General features: G+C 45.0%; 2 protein-coding genes across 7 annotated transcripts in view; one reads left to right on the top strand and one right to left on the bottom strand.

Annotated features, from left to right (window-relative positions):
• RUFY2 (RUN and FYVE domain containing 2) overlaps window positions 1–4511 on the top strand; it is a 176031-nt gene extending 171520 nt beyond the window's left edge. The window contains exon 20 of the transcript XR_007775146.1: window positions 4358–4511. The gene's annotated coding sequence lies outside the window, so the exon portion shown is untranslated. The remainder of the gene's footprint in view (window positions 1–4357) is intronic.
• The window catches only part of MYPN (myopalladin), a 125008-nt gene that overhangs the window by 37542 nt on the left and 61208 nt on the right, over window positions 1–26258 (bottom strand). For all 6 annotated transcript variants that reach the window (XM_050959286.1, XM_050959290.1, XM_050959289.1 and 3 more), the window contains 6 exons: window positions 14724–14795; window positions 14362–14503; window positions 12609–12632; window positions 8480–8596; window positions 7393–7762; window positions 3106–3705 (listed from right to left, as the gene is read on the bottom strand). In XM_050959286.1, the coding sequence (XP_050815243.1) occupies window positions 3106–3705; window positions 7393–7762; window positions 8480–8596; window positions 12609–12632; window positions 14362–14503; window positions 14724–14795 (1325 nt within the window). The remainder of the gene's footprint in view (window positions 1–3105; window positions 3706–7392; window positions 7763–8479; window positions 8597–12608; window positions 12633–14361; window positions 14504–14723; window positions 14796–26258) is intronic.

Here is a 26258-nt window from a genome sequence, read left to right as displayed (position 1 = left end):
TAAGAATGCACATTTAGAAAAGAATATGCATTAGATACTACATCTTGGTTCCAGATCCTTCCTTTCTGGAATGAGGTAATCAGAATAACACCAAGCTATTCAAGAAATGTGTGTACATCTAGATGTAGGTACACAGAGACATAGCTGTAACATACCAAAAAAGTTAATGGTGTTTACCTTACCAGGGCAACCATATAGCAGGTGTGTCTTCACCCTCCCCTTCTCATATTTTCCCTGATCATTCATTCCTTTCTGTGCCCTCCCCCCTCCTGGTTCTTCTAGGCCAAATCTCTACTTTTCCATTTGTGAAATGCTGTCTCTTTTTAAACTAAATCAAACTTTAATAAATGTTTGAATATTAAACAACAGTCTCTACGCTAAGAGAATAAGCCTTCCTATGGCCTACCTCTCCCAAAAGCAACTGGGGAGTAAATCTGCAATGTACTAATATAATTAATTAGATGTGTTCTGACTAATGGGAAACATCAGTAGAAGGGGTAACAGTCCATCACTATGAAAAGCACATTTATCTTAGATCATCCCACACAAGTTTGATGTTATCTCACCACTCCTACTGCAGTAATTCTTAACATCACCAATGCAAAATAATGAAACTAAAGTTCTGGTAAAATCATAGAAATGTAGGGCTGGAAGGCACCTCAAGAGGTCATCTAGTCCAACCCACTTTACCAAGGTAGGACCAAGTATACCTAGACCTAAATGTTGGTCCATTAACTCAAATAATTTTTGTGCCCCTCATTTTGATGCTTGCTCCCATATTAAGATGTACATTTGGCCCTTGACTGGATAGGAGCTATTTGCATGTGGAGTTAGCTCTAGGCTGTGAGCCAGGAACAGCAAATGCGGATAATAATAGTTACCTACCATACCTCAGTATTCTGAAGATTAATTAGTTAATGATTATAATGTGCTATATAAACGTTAAGTGTGATTAATGTGAAGGGAACAATTATTCTGCAGTACGTATGCACTAGCTCCAAGGGGGTTTTTGTTTGGTTGGTTTTTGCCTACTGTTGTTGTTGTGAGGTTGTAAAAGCTGCAGAGATCTCATTCACTGTTTGGTGGGGTAAGGGTAAAATCCTAACTAAGAACATGACAGCTCTGTTTCATATGTCTGCCGTCCATGCTGTGACTGCAGAAGAGCCCAGGCATGTGTTGTAGGAATGTTGCTGAGCTCAACAGAAACCAAATACCTGGTGGTGCTGGGCAATCTTAAATGTACTTAAAGGCTTCTTTGAACTTTACTGTGAAAGGCTGGTGAGTGTTGGGAGTAGATGTATATATTTTTTTAATTCCTAGATTTGTCTGTATTTGACATAAAGTTATGGCCATGGGGACTGCACACAGGACAGTGAGTCCGGAGACTCTATGTTTATTTTTGACAGTCACTGCCTTGCTGTCTCTCATGTGTAAGATAAGAACAGTAATGGTGACTCCCACTTTGTAAAGAGTTTGGAGGTCTATTCATGAAAAGATCTTTAAAAGTGTTAGTGTAGTACATGCTAACACAGTGTTGGTCTGAGAGACAGCAGTTATTATTATTAATCTCAACTCTATCAAGAAAACAATGACAGAACACCCTCTTCTAGCCTTTAAACAACTCCCAGCCTCTCCCCGCTCATCATCAGAAACAAGCTTCCTACAGACCAGGACACACCAACTCGAAGTAGTACCAGACCCTGCCAGAACAACAGATGCAGAAACTCTAGATGTATCTTCACTGCTACGATGATCAATACCTCCAACCAAATACCGTTCAAGATCCATGGGTCCTACCCATGCCAATCACACCCTGGGGTGTACCTCATCCAGTGCACTAAATGCCCCAATAACAATTATGTGGGTGAAACCAGACAATCCCTACGTTCTCAAATGAACTTACACAGGAAAATAATAAAGGACAAAAACACCATATCACCTGTGGGTGAACACTTTTCACAAAGCAATCACTCCATATTTGACTTATCAGTCTTCATCCTCAAAGGACACCTGCACAACACCTTCAAAAAATGAGTCTGGGAGCTTAAATTCATAACTTTACTAGACACTAAAAATCCTGGACTGAATAGAGGCACTAGATTTATGTAAAACACTATATAACCTACTAAACCGCCCCCATCCCCAGCTTTTTTTCCCTTTCCCCCCATGACTGCAGGGGTATTAACTGGCCACTTCACCTTGAACAGTCCCTTGAAATATGTGTCTTCTACTTATACTAAACAATCTGTTCCACTCTGAGTACATTTCCCAGACCTGAAGAGGAGCTCTGGGTAAGCTCAAAAGCTTGTCTCTCTCATCAATAGAAGTTGATCCAATAAAAGATATTACCTCACCCACCCTGTTTCTCTAACAAAAAAATGAGACACTTCAAAACATTAATCTTTTGGATATAACATCTTACTTGTTTGGTTACATAGAGCACACTAGTCTGTCACAGAAACCTCTCTCTACTGCTTATTCTAATAATTAAATTATCATTTATTTGGAAACTATTAATTCATCAGAGCTTTTAAATATTTAACAATTGCAAACAAAAATTTTGTAAATTATTTGTAGATATACCTATTCTATATGCCTACCATTGGGTCACCATGTCTTGGTTACCAAATCCTTTAAAAAATTTAAATCATTTACCCACAGTAGGTAAATGAGCTTTAACAGCTCACAGATAAATAGGTTTAGATTTATCCTGTAAAATCTCTTCCTCCCATGAACAGAATTCTCTGTATCCCTGATGAAGTTCTGAAAGTCCTCAATATCTCCTACCTCCATCCATTTTAACCCTACCATCTTGTCATCCTGAGTCCACCCTGTCCTCCAGGTTTCATGTTGTAGCTACCATCCTTCCAGATGGGCCTGCCCCAAAGCTGCCTTAATTGGGCATAAGGTTTGAATGAATCAAATCCTCCTTTCCAAGAAGTAGGCATGCTGCTAATGGATAAGAGCCCACCAATATCTTTATATTTCTATTTCATGAATGACATTATTTCAACAAAACATCTATGTGAGCACAAAACAGAAATTAACCATGGTTTCAAAGTAACTTCCTGTACCAACTTCAGCTTTTAAGTTTGTGCTACTTACGCAGCTGGTGCGCTTCTAGGCAGACCCATAGCATTGGTTGGTGGTATAGAAGGAAGTGAAGGAAGAACAGAACTCAGAAAGGCTACTGGGTTCTGAATCCGGCTGATTGGAGAGACAGAAGTAGGAAGTATGCTGTGGGGCTGAAATTGGTTCAGGCTAGATATAGAAAGCAATAGTGGAGGCAACACTGATTCTTTGGGACTTGCTAGAGGCTGCTCACTTTGGCTTGTAAACCCTCCCGGAGACCTTGTCTGGATTGGTGGAGGAGATTCAATGAAATTTTCCTTGTTCATTGCTCTTTGGGTTCCTTGAGGCACGCTGCTGAATGTAGGCACTGGGGAGCTGGAAGGGGAGTTGATAGGTGGTGTGGTGTTCTGGGACACAAGGAACTGTTTCGGTCGGGTATAGCTGAATGTCTGTGAAGGAGAGACTTTGGCTTCCTTGTATATAGTTGATGTATACTGCTGGTTGAATGAAGTAGCGGAGTTCAATATACCTGTGCTGAATGGCAGTTCTCTTGGAGATGGGGGTGACGGCTGGTGTAGATGCTGCTGTTCAAGCAAGACCTGGTTGTGGAGCTGTTGCAACTGGGTGGGATCTCTGTATACAAAACAAGGATGGATAAAATCTGTCATGTGCCACATCAAACTGTTAAACAGGTTGTCTGCGCTGCCACTGTAGTTCTGAGAGTATAAATTTTCATGTGCAGCTGGTCACACCTCAGGCTCAAAAGGAAAGGTGATGCTAATAACAAAAACTAGGGAGAGCTTCTTTCTTTCTCATGCTCTGTGGCATCAAGCAAAGAGAACGATATCGGGTGCAAAGGAAATATTGTTAAAATAAACCACTCCTTTCCCCTGCTAAAAGCCTTTCTCCTTTCTTCCCAGTGCCATAATACATACTATTTGATTGGAACAGTTTTGTTTTTTTAAACTTTAACAGGTGAAGAGAACTATTTGCAGGAAAATAAAACTCTGATCTGTAGACTTAATTTCCTTTATTTTAAGGGAGTCAGATTCTGCTGTTATGGTTAGTAGTTAGTAGTTCATCTCCACTAAAGTCTGTGAGCTTGCGCTGGTGTAACTGAGAGAACAATGAACTTTTACAATCCAGTATCAAGCCTGCCTTTTTAACATCTATTAAGAGTTTAAACTAAGTGCTGAAGCCAACAGTATGGTAAACAACACGCTGTAACAACTACACTTCAAGAGTAAATGTAATCAGCCTTAATTTGGCTGGCGTTGACATTCAGGCCATGTCTACATCTAAAATTTTGCAGCGCTGGTTGTTACAGCTGTATTAGTACAGCTGTATAGGGCCAGCGCTGCAGAGTGGCCACACTTACAGCAACCAGCGCTGCAAGTGGTGTTAGATGTGGCCACACTGCAGCGCTGTTGGGCGGCTTCAAGGGGTTTTGGGGAAGGCGAGAGCAAACCGGGGAAGGAGACCAGCTTCGCCGCGGTTTGCTCTCGCGTTCCGCGAACCACCCTGCAAACCGCAGGGAAGGAGACCTGCTTGCTCGGGGGTTCGGCGAACGCGAGAGCAAACCGGGGAAGGAGACCAGCTTCGCCGCGGTTTGCTCTCGCGTTCCGCGAACCACCCTGCAAACCGCAGGGAAGGAGACCTGCTTGCTCGGGGGTTCGGCGAACGCGAGAGCAAACCGGGGAAGGAGACCAGCTTCGCCGCGGTTTGCTCTCGCGTTCCGCGAACCACCCTGCAAACCGCAGGGAAGGAGAGACCTGCTTGCTCGGGGGTTCGGCGAACGCGAGAGCAAACCGGGGAAGGAAACCAGCTTCGCTGCGGTTTGCTCTCGCGTTCCGCGAACCACCGTGCAAACCGCAGGGAAGGAGACCTGCTTGTTCGGGGAACGCGAGAGCAAACCGCGGCGAAGCTGGTCTCCTTCCCCGGTTTGCTCTCGCCTTCCCGGAACCACCCAGCAAACCTCAGGGAAGGAGACCTGCTTGCTCGGTGTTCGGGGAACGCGAGAGCAAGCCGGGGAAGAAGACCAGCTTGATTACCAGAGGCTTCCTCAGGTATGCTGGGATACCTGCTTATTCCACGGAGGTCAAGAAAAGCGCTGGTAAGTGACTATACTTGATTACCAGCGCTGGATCACCAGCGCTGGATCCTCTACACCCGAGACAAAACGGGAGTACGGCCAGCGCTGCAAACAGGGAGTTGCAGCGCTGGTGGTGCCCTGCAGATGTGTACACCTCCTAAGTTGCAGCGCTGTAACTCCCTCACCAGCGCTGCAACTTTCTGATGTAGACAAGCCCTCAGTGCAGAGCTGGAGTACATCATTCAGGGAGCAGCTGCAGTTCATGCAATTTTTATTTCCTAGATGTTATTTATAGTGGATGCCTTTGTTCACTTTGCAGTCAAAGCAAATTATTTCCCACATTATGTGATAGATTTTGTTATTATGCATGTGGAAATATAGCATATGGATAATAGGCTGCCTTTCTCCTTAGTGAAAAACAACATAAATGACAACTATGAGATGTGAAGAGTCATTATGTAATAAATTGCTCAATTTTCCTTTAATATCTAACAAAGAAAGATAGACAAGCTGCTATTGCTTATTTTTTTAATGTTAATTTTATATTGCACTTTAGTCTTCACCATTATATAGAGAGACTTCAAACCTTATGGTGCTTTCATCTGTCTATGAATTCACTTACATTTTCTTCACATGAAAATTTATCTTTCTGAAAGTTTAAAAGTATAAATGGCCCCAAATCCAAACTCCATGAATTTAGTGGACCTTCAGATTTATTTAAATGTAACTGTTGTTCTTTACATAATTTAGTGCCCACAAATAACTCTGTTAAAAGAACATTATTAAGTTTTCAAAGTCAAGCACTTAAAAGTTACGAAATGCCAGAATTAAGGTTGCCTGTGCAAGTTTAATTTGGCCTCCTTGGCCATCTGCATTATGATACAGCCTTTAATTACATGATCACATATTATTTTTTCCACAGGACTCCATAGTCATTCAAGTGTTGGGCAACATTAATAATGTTGTGAAGACTTACCATGTCTCTTCTCAGGCCTTTTTTCCTCTAGACTAAACATGCCCAATTTTTCAACTGTTCATCACGTCAGGTTTTCTACATCTCTTATAATTATGGTTGCTCTCTTTTGGACTCCCTCCAGTTTGTTCACATCTTTCTTAACATGTGGTACCCAAAACTGGACAGATTACTCCAGTTGGGGCCTCAGCAGTGTCAAGTAGAGTAGAACAGCTACCTCCCTTGGCCTCCATATAACACTCCTGTTAATACATCCCAGAATGACAATTTCCCTTTTTACAACAGCATCACACTGTTGATTCATATTCAATTTGTGATCCATTATAACTCCCAGATCCTTTTCTGGAGTACTACCATCTAGCTTATTGTTCCACATTTTGTAGTTGTGCATTTGATTTTTCCTTCCAAAATGTGCCAAACAAGCTGTTGGCAAGTCACTTAATCTCTGTTTTCTCATCTGTAAAAGTGATATGATACTACACACATGCCTTAAAGTATTAATTAGTTAATTTTTTAAAGTACTTTTAGATCCTTAAATGAAAGATGCTATGTAGGTTTCCTTGTTTGTTTGTTTTTTATGAAGGGCTCTACACTGCTTGCTAAATTGGATTTGAGGCAAGGAACTCTTAAGTTCCATTAGCAAAAAGATAGAAGTTCATTTCTTTAATGAACTGCAAAAGGGTGTTCAGATAAAAGAGGAAGCAGTTTGAGTGTACCTCATGGTTGGGATTCCAAAAGTTGTCCTTAAACAATATTACACTGGTCCTTAAAATCTCCCCAGACCACAGTGCTCTAATCCTGCACTTGTCTGGTATCACACCATCTTAAACCCCTAAATCTTTTATTTGTCTTAGGATGAGATTCATTTTCTGGGTCATAAAGTTATAAGGGAAGGTCTCATGAATCTTCAGTTTCATATTCAAGAAATACTACACCTACCAGTCTATATGAAATACAAAATTGTATGTATCCACTCCACATAAGATTACATAAGCACAGCTAAGTGAGAAACGTGCAAAGTTTGCTTGCATTTTGCCTGGATCCAGGCAATATGATTAATCTCTTACTTGCAACAACAACACACAAAATACCATAGAATTCACAACACAAAAAGAAATGGGAAAATATTTTTGAATTTTTTTAAATGTTGTAATGCACTTTCATTTCCTCATGAAATACACATGAAATCAGAGGTAGTTTAATGATATGTGATTTCTAACATTTAATATTAAGACTTAAAATTCATTTTACTTACAGTTTTGGTTTAGCCAGTACTGGAGGGGGCTCTTTTGTAGGTGAGGTTGGCTCTGGTATTTTCGTTGTGTGTCCATTAATCCTCTCCTGGAAGTAGTGTGGTCTAACCTGGTTTGCAGATCTTCCTCCATCTTCTGATGATGTTTCACTTCCTTTATCATCTTCAGGCAGTTTAAAGTGCACCCGGAGGCCTATCTTAGAACTTGACCTGGGTTCATTGTGGTTCACAAGGACCCCTTCTAATTTAGGTTTTGGGGGCTGATCCACCACTGGAAGTGAAGGGATGAGTGGGGTAGGATGTTGTTCAGCAGCAATTAAGTTGATTGAGCTCATTGTATGAAGGGCAGCAGTGTTGCTATGGTCCTCAGGCCCTGAAATGGCAAATATTAAACTTATGCTGTTACTTAAATTTGGTGAATTAGATTACAGTAAAATCATAACTATTGCAGTTGGGAAAGCTCAGGTTAATGCCTTATCTAGCTTTGGAATGAATTGTTTGGCTATATTCATACACATACCTATTTCTTAAACGTAACAGAATATTATAAAGAGAGAAAAAAAGAATCTTTCTACAATTGGAAAGATCTAGATCTACACCCCTGTTCTCCAATGAGTTCGCAAGCATCTTCAGAATCGGTCAGAAAAATTCTCTGGCTTTTATGGTTGCAAAGAAAACCTTCCAAACATGAGCAAAATACAAACTAATGCTGTGCTGAGTCTTTTTTCCCATTTACTGATGCATTAACCAGCTGCTTTGTATCTCAGAAGCTCAAAGCAGGTGAGTGGCAACTGAGGATCTGGGCCAACAGGTTCATTGTGGGCTTTATATTATAGTAAGAGAACTGGTACACTGGAGAGAATCGAGAGAGATTACAAAAAAGATTATTGATCTAATCCTGAGGTCAGTGAGAGTTTAGCTTGAGAAAAGACTGGTGCAGGATTTGTCCCTTCATGTCCTACAAAGATGGACAAAAGTACTCTAACTGGAGAAGTGAAGTTCTGAAAAGACACAGCAATCTGCTCTATACAGTATCACAGCCTGATCCAATTATATGTACTTGCAAGAAAGTTACTAAAAATTCTCTTACCTTTAACAGTTAGACAAGCGATGCTAGAGACAGTGCCATATTTATTGCTTGCAGTACATGTGAAACCCCCAGAGTCTTCTGAAAACACCTCAGCAATTACCAAAGTGCAAATCTCCTCTGAAATTCATCAGCAGAAATATTAGTGTTTTATAGCCCATTGTAAGTGAACTCATGCTAATCAAACACATTAGGACATTTTCTAAAAATTTCCCACTATTGCTAAGACTGATTCAGCTTCACCACTGTTAACAATGTTGGCAGCCCTAGCATAAGTTGGCTACCAGCTGTCATTGGCAGATCTGCAGCAATTGGTGTCCATCTATAATAGGGCTTTAACATTGCTTGCACAAGTGAAACTGAACAGGTGTTAGCAACATTGGGAACGTTTTCTAAAATGTCCTTATTACAGTTGCCAACTTTGTAATATTTAAAACCCAGACACTCCAGGAGGAGTGCTAGAACCTTCCCCGCCCCCACCCTCTCAGCCTGGGGCCCCCATGCTCCCCCCATGCCCCTCCCCATTTCACATTACTTTGGGGAGGAGGTGCTCTGTCCTCCCTGGCGCCGGCTCTCCCTGGCACATTTGGCCACCCTCCCTGCCAGCCAGGCCTAAGTGGGGAGTGGGACAGAGTTGTTCCCAGTCGCGGCTCTGTGCAGCATAGCCAGCTGCCTGTAAGAGAGCCTGTCTGGGGAGGGGCGGCGGTGGCAGCCTGCAACCTGCCTGGGCTCAGCTTCCGGGGACAGGAATAGGGTTGCCAGATATCTGCTTTTCAACTGGAACACCCAGTCTAAAAGGGACCCTGGAGGCTTTGGTCGGCACTGCTGACTGGGCTATTAAAAGTCTGGTTGGTAGCGCAGCAGGGGCCTGGGACTAAGGCAGGTTCAGCTGCCTGCCCTAACTCCACGTGGCTCCAAGAAGCAGTTGCCAGGTCCCTTCAGCCCCTTGGTGCATGGGCTGCCAGGGAAGCTCCACACGCTGCCCCCACCCCCAATGCCAGCTCTGCAGTTCCCATTGGCCGGGAACCATGACCAATGGGAGCTGCAGGAGCGGCACCTGCGGGCATGAGGGCTGCTTGCGGAGCCTCCCTGGCCACCCATGTGACTACGGGTTGCAGGAACCTGGCAGATGCTTCCTTGGAGCCGCAGGAAGTGCCGCCGGGATCCTGTACCCCAACCCCCTGCCCCAGCCTGGCGTCCCCTCCCACACCCAAACTCCCTCCAAGAGCCCACACCCTGCACCCCCTTAACACCCAGCCCTGAGCCATCTTCTGCACCCCAAAGTCCTCATCCTCGAGCCCACCCCAGAGCCCACCCCCCCAGTGGGAGCCCTCACCCTCCACACCCCTGCCCCAGCCCGGGGCCCACTTCTTCACTCTAACCCCCCTCATCCCCGGCCCCACACCAGAGCCTTTACCCCCAGCCAGAGCCTGCACCTCCTCCGCACTCTGAATCCCTTGGCCCCAGGCTGAAGCCCCCTCTTGTATCCCAAACCCCTCATCCCTGGTCCCACTCCAGAGCCTGCACCCCCAGCTAGAGCCCTCACCTCCCAGCCCCTGTACCTCAACACCCTGCCCCATTCTGGAGCCCTCTCCAGCACCCTGAACATCTCATTTCTAGCCTCACCTAGAGCCTGCACCCACAACCTATACTGTCCCGACCCCAACCTCCTGCCCCAAACCCGGAGCCCTCTACCACACCCCAAAGCCCTTATCCCCAGTCCCACCTCAGAGACCACCCCCCCAGCCGGAACCCCCAACACCCCGCCCCAGCCCAGTGAAAGTGAGTGAGGGTGGGGGATAACAGTGATGGAGGGAGGGGGTATGGGGTGAGCAGGGACGGAGCCTTGAAGAAGGGACAGGGCATAGGCCGGGTCATAGGGAAAGGGTGTTTGGTTTTGTGCCATTAGAAAGTTGGCAACCCTAGACAGGAGTCAAGCATGCCGGGGAGAGGGAGGGTGGGCTCTGGCTCGCTCAGTCACTGTCCCCAAAGCTGAGGCTGGACAGGAGGCAGCCTGCCACTGCTGCCTCTTCCCTGCCAGGGTCTCTTCCAGGCACCGGGCAGCATCCTTGCGGCCAGAAGAGGCTCTGGTCCCACCCATTCCACTCCCTGCCTGGGCCAGCTGCTGGAGGGAGGCACTCGAACCTGTACGTCCCTCCTCCCCAGCAATGCGTCACCTAACCACACTTTTGGTGTCTGGTCAGTGTTTCTGACCGGACACTGCCAGGTGCCCCTTTTGACTGGACTTTCCAGTCGAAAACTGGACTATATACACGGTTAGAACACAAGTTCCCCTTCACTGAGGAGCTTAAAATTGAATTTAAGCAAATACATTGGGCCAAATCTTTCCAAACTGCAATCAAAAAGGCTTTTAAGGCCCCAAGATAGGTGGAAAAATGGGTGCAGTTACCTGGAAAGAGTTTAGGCACAATCATCCTCTGAGGTGAAAAAACTATACTTAGGGCCTCAAATTTCCAGGCACAGTTTTGCACATGGAGTGAACTGTGCCCACAGTCCCACATCAGAAAATCACTCTCTCTCTACCATGGAGACTTATTGTGGGCACCAAATTTGTGAATATAAATTCGGTAATTTTGTTTGAAAATCAATCTGTGACTATGCTGTTCCTGGCTGAGCAGTGTCTGACATGTCTTGGCAGCTGCCGCAAGCTGATAAACACCCATCATGGTGGGATTGTTTGTATTTAATCAAGCAGCAAGGTTGGATAGCATTTCAAGATTATGTAAGTCTGGGCTGACATAATTTTCTTCAAGGACCAGTGAAGGTTTTACTGTTGCTTTGTAAGAACTTTCCCAGGAAGAATAGGTGATGTATCTTCTATCAGTATCTTGCAGGGGACGGGAGGGTGACCATGGCACATTTGGATTTGTTAACCCTTCTTACTTATTGGGAGAAACAAGTAGCAGTACAGAAATTACTTGCCAATGATGGTAACAGAATAATAGTTCATTATAATGCTAGTTTGTAGTATTGTAGTGCCTAGCTTACGCTAAGATTTGCCAACCACTGATTATATGGAAATCCAGATTCTTTTAGAATGAGCAGTGGATGATGAGTCAGTGGCAACTGCACCGTTGATTACCTGCTAACAGCTGCTTCACATTAAACAGTGATACCACTAGCTGATAAATGATGGCATTGGTGGATTCTGGTGGAAGTTCCATCTAGTCATTCCTGAGCTGAAGTGAAAGCTATTGTGGAGCAGGAGAAAATGTAGGAATCCACAGGGACTTGTTGGAGACTTTAAAACAAAACAAAAAACCTCTCTGCAAGGGGCTGAGGGCAAAAAAAAATGCTAAACTTCTTATTTATAAAAAAGTTTTCAAATGTACACCTTTATACTTTAATTATTAAAGAATAATCATTAGAGCAGAGACTTCCTTATGGGGACGCAATCACAAATTCCAAATCTTCTGAGTTTTTGTATATCTATTTTTGTATTTCTAAATTACACGGTGAAGGGTAGCCCATGCTCAGCCCTGGCCCCTGACATTGGCAAAACCAGTCACCGACAGGATTCTCTGATGTGAGGGGTCGAACTTCTGATGTGGCACTCTCAGATTTCATTTGTTGGGAGCAGGGGTGGTAGGAGGGAATAGCTGACATGGCTAAACATCTGAAACAATGCTCCCTGACTGGCAAACTGGATAAAAATAGTCTATTCCTACATCATCTGATGTACATTTGACCCCAAGAAAATAGAGGACCTTAATACAGACTATTCCATTCATATTTAGCCTGTGAGAAAGAATACTTGGGTCCTAGGTTGGGTCAGATCAGAGCAGAGTGGAGGCCTTATTGTTTTCTTCTAAAATGAAAGAAGTTACTTTGCTTTAGTGGGTCTTCTCTTTTTCAGAGCTTCTATACTTTCACCTTTATAGAACACTGTACAGTAAATAATATTTGTGTACAATGGATAGAAGAAAAGTCTATGTGAAATTTACTTTTTATGTTCAAATGAAGAAATTTGCACCCAGAAAAAATCTGCAGCTATGAGTAAAAATTACCACTGACCTTATTTGTTTTCATTGTTAGAATTCTTTTTATTTTATCTTATTAAATCCTCATGTTTATATAATCCTAAAGAAATAAAACATTAGATTATATTTACCTGGCTCAGTCATAGATCGAGGTTCTAAAGGGGAAAAACAATAGCAAAAGAGTTATTGGATTGAATATATCATTAATTTTATGAATATGCTTTTTTTTTTCACTATGACCCACTATGAAGCGATGTCTCAGTTCTCTATTCACTGTAACATACCTTTCAATATAAATTTCTGTTGATGTGCCAACAAAAAAAACTGAATTTTTAGAGTCAAGAGAACAGCAAATCCATAAAGTGCGTCCTCCTGCTCTGGGCTGGTCAGAGAGTAATGTTCCAATTAACTCTTTGGAACAGCAAAAAGAGATTATCCACATTTTGAAAATAGGTGTTTGTAAATCCACGTGTATACATAGACCTGAAATTTTACTGATTATTTACCACAAATGTGTGCAGTTTGTGTGTGAATCAAGCTAACTGCATAGGCAAATAGGTAACTAGCAGTCCCCAATATACTAGAGGTTAACATTAAAGATTAAACAACACTTCTCAGTTGATGGGACTGTACAGAAATGGAGTAGGAGACAAATAGAGAAAGAATACAGACAACCAGGAAACAGGCAAAGGAGGAGTAGAGGGAGATGGAAGCAAAAGACAGCAGTAACATAGAACTCAAAGAAACTATGTAAGGCAAGGAAGATAAAGGAATATTTGGTCGCAAACTTAAGAGAAACAAAAACAAAAAACAAACAAATAGAAATTGTGATTGCTTGTGTCCCCACTCTAAAGTGCAGTCATATGGGGAAATCCATAATCTGGCTCTTTATAGTTAGGTGAAATCAGCATATAGAATCGTAGGTACTGACTTTCTGATTTCCCCGGGAGTGCTAGACCCCTGCTCTGCTGCAGGCCCTGCTCCCACTCCACCCCTTCCCCCAAAGCCCCACCCCATCCCGCCTCTTCCCTCCCCATTCTGCCCCCTCCCCCAAACGCATCCTGTCCTCTCTATGTCTCTTCCTGACTCCGCTCCTCCCCAGCGCCTCCTGCCCACCGCTGATCAGTTGATCAGCGGTGGGCAGGAGGTACTGTGGGGGAAGGGGGAGGAGTTGATAGGCAGGGTCTGCTGGTGGGTGCTGAGCACCCAGTATTTTTTTTCGTAGGTGCTCCAGCCCCAGAGCACCCACAAAGTCAGTGCCTATGTATAGAGTGTTACAGTGATGTCTCCAAGGAGCTGTGTCTACTCTGTCCATTATTCAGGAAATCAATCTGAATATGTAGGACTGGTTAGACTGGAATACTTTCCCAGTCCTTCCTCAGTAAACTCCACAATAAAACAATGTGAATTCTGACAACTAAATTCTAAATCAGAACTTCAGAATTGGGGCCCACTAGCAAGGACTCTACTTATCACATAATGAAGTTGATTATCTTCCACTGATGTACAGGAGAGCAAGCTTCACCCCATGGAAGAGCACACAGTCTTTGCATTGCTGTTCATGACACCAATTTTAAATTGCAAATAGCACCTCTGAGGAGATGCTCTGAATGAGTACATCCCCTTCACTACACCCTTCCGTGAAGCACCACCTACTCTTTGAGGCAACACTTGCTCCTTGAGGGATCCCAGAGAAGTGGGACTTGTGTGTATCTTGAGCCAATGCAACACTACTGCTGATGGGAACTCTGGTCTGTCAGCATAAACCATAGTTTAACATAGCTCTATGCATTGTAACCAAACATTCCAAGAGCAAATATGTCAGCATTTTTGTTTAAATGTCTATAGTCTAGCAGACAAAGCATTTCCATGCAGGAAACCTACTTTTTTGCAATATTCTAAAATCTGGAGAATCTTGTATTAATGTCCCTTCTCTGTACCATTCAACCTTTGGAGAAGGAGCTCCTTTCACCCTGCACTCAAAGACAACCAGCTGACCCTCAGAAGCTGAAATATCCTGTAGCATCTAAAATATAAAAAAAATTAATACATTGTTTAATGATTCTGGAAGTAAAACTAAGTCTTATGACTTTGCAACATGTTTTTTAAAAAAATCTGATAGACAAGAATGCTGCAGATTTCCTTTTTGCTATATAGCAACAGTAGGAAACAAAGTTTTAAGTTATGTATGCATAAAAAATTAGTTGACTTGTTTCATTTTGAAATGTGTAATCAAAACAAATTACCTTTGTAAACACAGGAGCGGCTATTAAAGGTCTTCCATCCAATCCTTGCAAATAATTAGTGGGGCTTTGACTCTGGAGGTTAAGAGACATGCAATGGTGAAGTTTAAATATACAATGAGTATTATGCAGTACATAGGAGAAACATACAATATCCCTCACACTTCAAATGGAATCTACTGTAAAGTCAGAACAATCATTACCAGTCTATTTAAATGTTTTATCTTGAAAGTGTTTTCTGTTCACAAGCTTATAACTGTTCCTTAGTTTAGGATAGTTATTCCTAAATGAACAGGGAACATCCTCAAGTTGTTGCTGCATTGAAACGTCTTTGCAGTTATATCAGTCCTTGCTTGACTGGCTACTGTATATCACCCTGCTCTGATTGGCTACTGTCCTCAGAACTTTGTCCATTTACCCACAATAAATGGCTGCCTCAGCATCTGACTGGACCCTCTCATAGCCTTACCTCACATAACCCCAATCTTGTCACTATCTACTTATGTTGCTCCTCTGTGTCCCTTGAAAAAGATTTATTCCCCACACCCTGCCCTCTGACCACCAACCCTGTATCTATTCTAGCATTTAAAAAACATGTAAAATATATCTGCAGTACCAGAAGTTGCAGCAGTGGGAGTGCTAGCATAGGTAAACCTTTTGACATATGCCGAGCGCTTAAGCACACTGTGCTGTCAAACCCTGGTCAGAGCAAGTCTTCTTGACAGTGGTAAAAATGCTGGGTGCTGGCAGAGCCCTGAGCTAGTGCTCCCACCATTGTTACAGCTGGTGGAACTGACTAGGTGTTACTAATCATGGAAAACATTTTAGAAAAAAGACTAGGCCTAAAGAGTAATTCCTCTGACTGGTTGAGACAGTCCATTATGAGATTTGTCTTTAGTAACTGGACAACTATATCTTAGCAGTGTGCACTTCTAAATTTAAAATAAAATAAAGTAGACAATGAATTGATAACGGCAGACTTGATTATATCACAGTTACGCATAGTAACATGCAGAGCTTTAAGACATAATATACAAAAGTTTTCTTCTAAAACTACTGGCTGTTCATTTTTAAAAGGATGTTGAATAAGTTAATCTCCAAATTGGATAGGGAGCTTTATAGGGTGAAAGATAGGGTCTCCACAAGAAAATCTTAGGAGAAATCTTATCCCCATTTCAGTCAATGGGAGTTTTGCCATTGATTTCCATGGGGGACCCCTTGACTCTTCAATCCAAATTTTGGATTGCAGATGTGAAAATATATTCCACCCAGGGCCGGATTAACCATTAGGCTAATAAGGCTATAGCCTTAGGCCCTCGTTTTTTTTAGGCCCTACTGGTCAGGCAGAAGGCGCGGCCAGGGGGTTGCGTGAGGGAGGAGAGGGAGAGTAACTTTGCTTATTTAGTCCTGCTGGAGCACGCCCCTGCCAGCAGGAAAGGCAAAGCAGCCCCCTGAGGCTAGGAAGTAGCTCAGCCAGCAGCCACCATTGCACTGCAGGAACACACTGACAGGTATCCGGTTAACACTGGTGACCGGACACTAAAAATCCAGTTACCACATAGGGTGACCAGATGTCCCTATAGGGACAGTCTTGATTTTTGGGTGTTTTTCTTATATAGGCTCCTATTACCCCCCACCCCGTCCCGATTTTTCATACTTGCTGTCTTGTCACCCTATTACCACGGGAACCGATGCCTGGCGTGGGTGTAGTTTAAGCAGGCATTATGCCTGCCCTCCCCCACTCCTCCCATCCCCAATTTCTCCGGAGCTCTGCTTAGCTGTCAGGGAGAGAAGAGGTTCCCTCTGTCCCTCTCCTCCACTGAGGCTGGCAGGCATCTCCAGGATGCTGCCTTCTGGGTCCTAGTGCCCATCTCCGTCATCTTCTGTGTGAGCTGTGTCCCGTTTCTGGACAACTGGTGAGTGCCTGTGGGGGAAGGGGGAGCAGAGCAAGGGGCCGGCGGGGGGAAGAGGCAGTACCAGAGTGGTAGGGTGAGAAGCTTGCACAGAACCTGCACCCACTCTATCCAGCTCCAACCAGAACTAGTGACCCTCCCATGTATAAGGAACGAATTCCCACACATCTGTAGGAAAAACAAAACAAAACATCCCCTTCTGGATACCAGTACTTTAACTTTTACAGTATCATCCATCAAGGGGCTTCAGATTTATGATGCACTGTGTTCAATACTGTATTGAACTGTACTAAAAATTAAAAAAAAATCCAATTTTTTTCTTTGATGTACTTTTCAATACTGGGATGTACAGACAACCAATTTCTTTCCTTATGCTCAGCTTAGTTCCACAATGCATCTTTGTACTTTTAAGGGGTTGCAAAAGTACTGGAGGAAGCTCAACACACAAAGTTGAAGGCTTCTCCCTCCCCTCTCCCTCAAGGATTTTAAATCAACTTGTTAGCAGGCTATGATAGAAAGACTGGCTGAATAGGCTAAAGGCAGGTTCTGTTGATTTACTGGTACTCTAGCAGTTCAATCCTTCATAAAAGTACCTCACATTTGATTTCTTTTGAGTTTCATTCCAAAAACTTAAAGTTAAATAAACCTGAAGTTAGTCCCCATTTTTCTGCCCCAAGTCAAACTAACTTCTTTCCCAAGTGGAAAATGTTGGGTAAGCCTGGATTGTGATTTGAGGAAGGAATCAGAACACAGGCCAATTCCTGCTGATAGTGACACCTGTGTAGCCTTATTGACTTCAGGGAGAACAGGTTTTTGCACAAGAATAGATTTTGGTCCCTTCTGCTTTTTCACATCTGGTAGAAGCAGAATCTCATTCACTTTCCTCCCCTAAACTCTGAGCACTTTAAGGAAAAAATAAGCAAGGTCTGCTTGATTTACACATGCAAATGAAACAGGAACACCAGCCTTAAACAAACACCAGACCTGATGTAACAAGGGTGTCACTACAGCAGCCTTGGTTGGACTGTTCTTTTGAAAGATCCTTAATGGTTCATTTAAGATGCTCTTTTTCAGTGAAGTCTTTTTGTTCAGGAGGACAGAGAACACAACAAGGAATAGCTCTGTTTTGTCAACTCCTAGGGTATGGCTACACTTACATTTGTGCAGCGCTGGGAGTTACAGCTGTGTTCGTACAGCTGTGTAGGGCCAGCGCTGCAGTGTGGCCACACTGACAGCTACCAGCGCTGCAGTGTGGCCACATTTGCAGCATTTGCAGCGCTGTTGGGAGTGGTGCATTGTGGGCAGCTATCCCACAGAGCACCTCGTCCCATTTTGGCGCTGTGGGTTGTGGGAAGGGGACGGAAGGGTGCAGATCTTTCCGCTTCCTGTTCCAACGCCCCGTGGTGCTTTGCTACACATTCCAAGCAGTTTGGCGCCATTGTGAGTCTGCAGCGCAATTTCTGCTACAAATGGAGCCCGAGCTGCTGAGGACCTTGCTGATGAAGGTTGCCAGCACATCACGTTTGGCAGTGGAGCTATTCCTTCAGCTCCAAAATTACAGTGAGGAGTCAGACAATGATATTGATTCGCCTGACACGCAAGACACTAACTTGCTTGTGGCAGTAATGGATGTGCTCAGCACCGTGGAACGCTGCCTTTGGGCTCGGGAAACGAGCACTGAGTGGTGGGATCACATCGTCCTGCAAGCCTGGGATGACGAGCAGTGGCTGCAGAACTTTCGGATGAGAAAAGCCACTTTCATGGGACAGTGTGCTGAGCTCGCCCCTACCCTGCGGCGCAGGGACACGAGATTGAGAGCTGCCCTGCCAGTGGAGAAGCGAGTGGCTATTGCAATCCGGAAGCTGGCATCTCCAGACAGCTACCGATTGGTGGCAAACCACTTTGGAGTGGGAAAGTCGACCGTTGGAATAGTGTTGATGCAAGTTTGCACGGCCATTAATCGCACCCTGCTAAGAAGAACCGTGACTCTGGGGAACGTGCAGGACATTGTGGATGGCTTTGCACAAATGGGTTTCCCTAACTGTGGAGGGGCAATAGATGGGACGCATATTCCTATTCTGGCACCACCCCACCTGGCATCCGAGTACATTAATCACAAGGGGTATTTCTCTGTGGTTCTCCAAGCGCTTGTGGATCACCGTGGGCGTTTCACTGACATTTACTCAGGATGGCCTGGAAAGGTGCATGATGCACGCATCTTTCGGAACAGTGCCCTGTTCAGGAAGCTGCTGGCCGGGACGTTTTTCCCAGACCGCAGGATCACAGTAGGGGACGTTGAAATGCCCATTGTGATCCTTGGAGACCCCGCTTACCCCTTAATGCCATGGCTCATGAAACCGTATACAGGGAAGCTTGACAGGAGCAAGGACCGGTTCAACTACAGGCTGAGCCGGTGCAGAATGACTGTGGAGTGTGCTTTTGGCCGTTTAAAGGGTCGCTGGAGGTGTCTCTACGGGAAGCTAGATTTGGGGGAAAGCAGCATCTCCGCTGTTATATCCGCGTGCTGTACCCTCCATAATATTTGTGAAGGGAAGGGTGAAACATTCAGTGAGGAATGGACCTCCGAGGTTCGATGCCTAGAGGCTGAATTTGCACAGCCAGAGAGCAGGGCTACTAGAGAGGCCCAGCAAAGGGCTTCAAGGATTAGGGATGCCTTAAGGGAGCAATTTGAGGCTGAAAGCCAACAGTAATGTTTGGTGCCTTTGCAGTGCCCCTTTTTCCCTTTCATTTATTTCATTTATTCAAAATACAGTACATAAAAGGGCACGGGGGTATTTCATTTATTCAAAATACAGTACATAAAAGGGCAGGGGGGTAGGGTGGTGGACTGTACATTCAGAGGTTTGAATATGTCCTGCTTGGATTGCTGTTCAATGCCTGCTGCACTTCAGGATTAATATGCTGCATCGTGATGGGGTTGAGTGCATAGGGTAAGGGTTGTAGTTCTCAGGGCTGGTAGGTGAACATACAGGTGTTGGGGGCAGCTGGTGGTGGTAAGAACCAGGCTGCTGGAGAAAGGTGTTTTGTGCAAACACTGGGGAACAAGGGAGAGAGCTTTGGGAGGGGTGGGGGTTACCACGGTACTGATCTGCCTGCATGGCTACGAGAGACTGCATACAGTCCGTTTGGCGAGCCAGGAGGCTTATCAGCTGCTTCGTGCTTCTCCTGGTAGCCAATTCCTTTCTCCTGCTTTGTGTTTGCCTCCACTCATGCATTTTCTCTCTCCATTCCTGCATCTTCTTACTCTCTCTGGCGTACTTATTCGTAACTGCTTTGATCAAATCTTCTTTTGATTTTCTAGGATTTTTCCTCAAGTTCTGTAGTCTTTGCGCAGGCGGTGATAGGGCTGGAGTATTCAAGGGTCACTTAAAATAACAGAAATAGAAGCATTTAATACAGAGGCTACATTGTTTTTTATCACAGCGAAGTAGTTTGTAGACTATTTGTAGCATCATTTACACATACCAAACATAGCACAGAGAGGCCACGGCAGCGAAGGCATGGCAAGCAATGGGGTGAGTGTTTCTGCCGTGACTTCACCTGGGAAGGGGAACTGCCTGAGGGCTCACTGGGGTTTCTGTGCACTGGGGAAAGCAGAAAGCAGGGACCTGAACTGGGGAAAGAAGAGAACAGTGACCTGGGGACCTGCACTGGGGAAAGCAGAGAGCAGGGACCTGGGGACCTGCACTGGGGAAAGCAGAGAGCAGGTACTTTGGGACCTGCACTGGGGAAAGCAAAGAGCGTGGACCTGGGGACCTGAACTGGGGAAAGCAGAGAGCAGGGACCTGAACTGGGGAAAGCAGAGAGCAGGGACCTGAACTGGGGAAAGCAGAGAGCAGGGACCTGGGGACCTGAACTGGGGAAAGCAGAGAGCAGGGACCTGGGGACCTGAACTGGGGAAAGCAGAGAGCAGAGACCTGGGGACCTGAACTGGGGAAAGCAGAGAGCAGAGACCTGAACTGGGGAAAGCAGAGAGCAGAGACCTGAACTGGGGAAAGAAGAGAGCAGTACTTTGGGACCTGCTGGGGAAAGCAGAGAGCAGGGACCTGCACTGAACACTATCCCTACATTCTCAACAGGATTTTCTACTGCCAGATATATCACTGCTGAGTGTTACCTGGGAAGAGAGGGAGGGTCTTCTACAGCAATGTGGATTCCGCCCTGGTCCCTATGCAGCTTGCCTGTGTGCAGCAATGATCCCCCCACCCCTCGCGGCACAGTGGCGCGGACGAGTTAGCCTGACCGGGACAAGGACCACGGTGGCTCTCCCTATAAACTTGCGCAAGAACATTGCCCACGCTCTGGCTGCAACTTTTCAGGAGATTACCGAGGCCGACTACAGAGACGTGATAGACCAAATCAATGGGCTATTCCACCTTTAGGCATGCATGCAGGCAGCCATAACCCCCACCCTCCTCTCCCAAAACATTTCCATCCTAAAAATAAAATCTGCTTACCGGGAACACGCTCCTCTGCTTCTTCTTCACCAACAAGTTCCAGCTGCTGCGACTGGCTAGCCTCCTCCTGGCTTGAGAAGAGCTCCTGGCTGCATGCCTCCTGGGACTCCGGGGTGTCTCCCTCCACCCCAGTAGCTTCACTGTCGGCTTCCTCTACACCCTCCCCCTCTTCTCCCTGCTCTGAACTCTCCATCGTGGTCCTCAGATTGGCAGTGGGGTCACACCCAAGTATGGCATCCAGCTCCTTGTAAAAACGGCAGGTCGTGGGGGCAGCTCCTGAGCGGCGATTTCCCTCACGGGCTTTGCAATAGGCACTGTGCAGCTCCTTTACTTTTACCCTGCACTGCAACGCATCCCGTTCATGGCCCCTTAGCAGCAAGGACTTTGATATCTGGCCATAGGTATCATAATTTCTACAGCTGGAGCGCAGCTGTGATTGCACAGCTTCCTCACCCCAAACACTGATGAGTTCCTGCAGTTTGGAAGTGTTCCATGCTGGGGATCGTTTGGGGCGTGGAGGCATGGTCACTGATTGATTGATTGATTGCACTCCACACCTGGCTGAGCAAACAGGAAGGGGATTTTTAAAATTCCCGGGGCATTTAAAGGGCGGGTCACCTGAGTCCAGGGCAGTGGAGTGTGAAACGATGAGCAGAGTGGCTGAAAAGGTATGCTGGGATACCTCCTAATACCCTGGAGGCCAATAAGAGCGCTTTTGGTGTCCACACATGATGACCAGCGCTGCATCACCAGCGCTGGAATCGCTACACCCCAGGCAGACCAGGTGTACAGCCAGCGCTGCAACCAGGGAGTTGCAGCGCTGGCCGTGCTTTGCAAGTGTGGACACAGAGTGAGTTGCAGCGCTGTAACCCCATCACCAGCGCTGCAACTCTCCAGTGTACCCATGCCCCTAGTCATTCAAAAGCTGAAAGGCTTTAGATTAAGTTTGTTTAATGTTTTTACAGTGATTTTGAAGAGCTAACATAGTACAGAAGTGCTAAATATTATGACTGGGCAACCATCTAAAGATCTGTGTCCTGTCTAGCTGTTACCTTTTTCTTTCAGAAAGCTTAAAACAAACAAATGCAAACAGTAAGGGGCTGGTGCACATAGAACTCATGCTTAAAAAACCTCATGTCAGAGCTGCTGATCACATTCTAGAATAGATAATACTTAGTCCTGCCATGATTGCAGGGGACCGGACTAGATGACCTCTCAAGGTCCCTTCTAGTCCTATGATTCTGTTCTATTATTCTAATTATGGAAGAGCTTGGTGACAGAATGGCCTGACATGGTGAATCACTGGAGATTAATTACACAAACTCATGCATCCAACGACGTGGGTATTCACCCACGAAAACTCATGCTCCTATACGTCTGTTAGTCTATAAGGTGCCACAGGACTCTTTTCTGCTTTTACAGATCCAGACTAACACGGCTAACCCTCTGATACTACACAAACTGGGTATCATCCCACAAATAATATTTGGGTTCAATGTCAAAACAGTAATTCAGTGTCCTCAGTCAGTGCAACACTGGGAGGCACTTTCAGAGCAAGACGGCCTAAAATACAATGCCAGCCAATGTAATTTTCCCACTACTATTTCCTCTACTTCAGTGGATTTTACACCTGAGTGGTTTTCTTGTACATAATAAAAGCTGGCTGCCTCTAAGACTGCAGTCAGAGTGAGACAGGGATGTGGGGAAACACCTGCAGGGCTTGGCTTTGCACTGTGCCATGTGGAGAGCTGAGGGTAGAAGCACATGGTTGAAAGAGGAGAGCAGGATGGGGAATGTTGCAGTGTGCATCCTCATACAGATAAGCACTCAACTACCTAGGAGGAAGGAGGCCTAAGAGAAGGACAGTGTAGCATTCCTCGTCCTACCTCTTACTCAGAAGTATCTGTTTGAAGAATTGAATGTAATGAGAGCAGAATAAACTTGTTAACTTTACATAAATAAATAATATGTAAATACGTATATAGATAAATGTTTGATGATGTCATAATTTTTTTTGCAATATGTAATTCATACTTAGGCCCTTCACTCCCATTAGCCTTAGGCCCCTCATAACCTTAATCCGGCCCCGATTCCACTAGGGGTTTTCGTTCTAAATTTGTTAACCACTCTTACTAAATTTGAAGACTTTAGTTTTACTTATTGAACAACCCGTTTACTTATATCACTTAGCAAAAGCAAAATTAAATAAATGGCAGATAAATCATTGCTCACTGTAGTTACAACTACAGCCCACCTTGTAAAATGGCTGTATGATAGGCAAAAAGCCCCCATCATTTCTAATCAAATAAATACAGAGGTTCTTTACTAAGTAAAAATGGAACAAAGAACAAAAGAAATTGGAGAAATGTTTGTCTGAATTTCTTGTTAATGAACTATAAATTGAAAAACCATTCAGGTATTGTGTACCAAAGAAATGCAAAACACATTTGGTTTTCCTTAATAAAATCAGTCTACAATTTTGGTTTTCTTTAATAAAATTGTTCTACAAAGGGAGGTAGCTACACAGGCTTTATAGCAGCATGCAAGGGGAATCCTAAGCAGGCTGAATGATGACCAGCTTTATGTTATATTAAGTGTGCTTTGTGTTACTGGAATGTCACAAAGTAGATTTAGTGGGGGTAACAAACTGCACAGAACTTGCAAGGAAGAGCACAGGTTGCAGGAAGGAAGAGTTTGGAGGAAGTACGAATAGGGTTGCCAGGCATCCGGTTTTTGACTGGAAGGCCTGTTGAAAAGGGACCATGGCGGCTCCACTGCTGACTAGACCATTAAAAGTTCATTTGACCGCACGCAGTGGAGCAGGCAGGGTGCCTGCCCGGCTCCGTATGGCTCCCAGAAAGCTTCTGGCATCTCCCTCTGTTTCCTAGGCTTAGGGGCGGCAAGGGGAACTCTGCACACTGCTTCCCCTTCTCCCCCCCTAGTGCCAGCTCCGTGGTTCCCGGCCAATGGGAGCTGTGGGGGTGGAGCACAGACTGCAGAGATGCCTGACCGTGCCTCTGCCTAGGAGCCGGACATGCCAGCAGCTTCCCAGGAGCCGCCTGAGGTAAGCGCTGCCCAGAGCCCACACCCCAAACTCCATCCCAAGCCCCAACCCCCTGCTCCAGCCCTGAGCCCCCCTCCTGCAATCTGAACCCCTCGGTCTCAGCCCAGAGTCCCCTTCCTCACTCTGAGCCCCTAATTTCTGGCCCCACTTTGAAGCCCACACCCCCTGCCCAGAACCCGTGCCCAATCCCACATCCCAATATCCTGCCCCAGCCTGGAGCCCCCTCCTACACCCCAAACTTTGGCCCCAAGCCCCAGCCCAGAGCCCTCTCCTATACTCCAAACCCCTCATTGCTGGCCCCACCCCAGAGCCCACATCCCCAGCTGCAGCCCTCACCCCCTCTTGCACCCCAACTCCCTACCCCAGTCCGGTGAAAATGAGCAAGGGTGGGGGAGAGCGAGTGGTGGAGGGAGGGACGATGAAGTGAGTGGGGTGCATGGCAGGGGACGTGGCAAGGGCATTAGGTTTTCTGCAAATAGAAAGTTGGCAACCCTAGGTAGAAGGAAGCCAATTTGTGTGCACATGACTAAAATTATAGCTATAGTTGCATTTCTGTAAATAATTTTCATAATAAAAAGCCTCTTTAGTTTTACAGTCATGAGTTTTTTCATGGCATTACCTAGCATGCGGTATGAGAAACAATGGGGCTGAGGATCCAGACCAGGAAATTTAAACTGGAGAACAGAAGTTGCTCTGTAGAAGACTGACAATGATGATAATCTTCCTGGATATGCTGTTGCCTGTATACCATTATACTTTTTAAAAAGAGTTGTTTTACTATGTTAACACTAGAAAGGGGGACTGAATTCTTCATTACAGGCATTGTATCTGCCATGGGTACTGCAGCAAGGCAAATCCATGTAGGCTGCCTGAGAGGTAGGCTCTTTTTAAGTGAGCATTCCGATTTATAAAATACTTACGGACTGTTAAGTCTTAGAAATTTAAATCATACGTGTGACCTTCATCTGCCAAAGCAAACAGATTTACAGAGGTGAAATACCTCCCCACTGACCTTACTCAGCTGGGTGAGTGGAACCAAAATGAAAATATGTGGCCGGCAGAGTTTTTCTAATCTACATTGCATAACTTGCTGACCAGAGCTTGTTATACAATTTCTTTCTGGGGGAGCAGAAATAGCCCCAACTCAGTATAATTAAATTTTCAGTTTCACTGGCGGGAGGAGGCTTTCACATTTCAAAAGCAGTCTCTTACAAGCCAACAAAACTGAAACCGATGACTTTTTCTGTTTAGACAACTGATGGACTTGCTTGCATGCCCCAGGCAATGCTGTCAAAACTGGGTTCACTCAAAGGATCAATTCTGTTCTTGCTGAAGTCAACAGCAAATTCCCATTACTTCAGTGATTTGGTATCAGGTTTGAAGTTACCAGCTTAATTCCAGGAAATGGAGAAATTTATCATGGTTCAGCAGACCTCATTTTTATATAGGCATCTAAAATCTGTTTGTTGACTGATATTTTGAAAATGTCTGGTAGAGGGCTGATCAGTATAGCAGGATCCCCAGGGTAGTACAATCAGAACTCCCTCAAGATTTTTAGTTAATCAGAATGTAAGAGTGGGGAGTGTGATCCAGTGACCACTTGATGGCCACTGGCAGAGGACACAGGGGTACACAGAGTTAGAGATATCTCCTGGGTTCACCAAAAAGGGTCATGTAAGGTCTTTACTGAAAGCATGTGTCACATTTGTCATCATAATTATTGTGAAATGTATCTGCAGATAATGTGTAATCAGTTATGTACATATACTGAACATTATGTCCTTAAGGACTTGTAGGTAAAGGCAGGTCACACAGAGGTAGCATGCAATGAGTGAGACTTCTCCAGGCAGGAGATGGGAGATACTTATCTCCCTGGCTGACCATTGTGTATTGTGTATTTTACAATGGAAGTCTACTTGCATATTAATTCAAATGCTAATAAATAGATTGTGAATGCTGGAGGAAAAAACAACAGCAGGGTTATCCTGTTTACAAGTAAAGATAATGAACTTTTAGGGGTGTAACTGGGGGTATAGAGGTACACTGGGCATCCTTCAGTCGGGGCAGAGAAACTGCCAATGGG

This window comes from Gopherus flavomarginatus, chromosome 6 (genome assembly GCF_025201925.1).
Source record: "Gopherus flavomarginatus isolate rGopFla2 chromosome 6, rGopFla2.mat.asm, whole genome shotgun sequence".
In the NCBI taxonomy this organism is placed as follows: Eukaryota; Metazoa; Chordata; order Testudines; family Testudinidae; genus Gopherus; species Gopherus flavomarginatus.
Note: the sequence above shows the minus strand (reverse complement) of the source record. Positions and strands in the feature narration are given on the sequence as shown.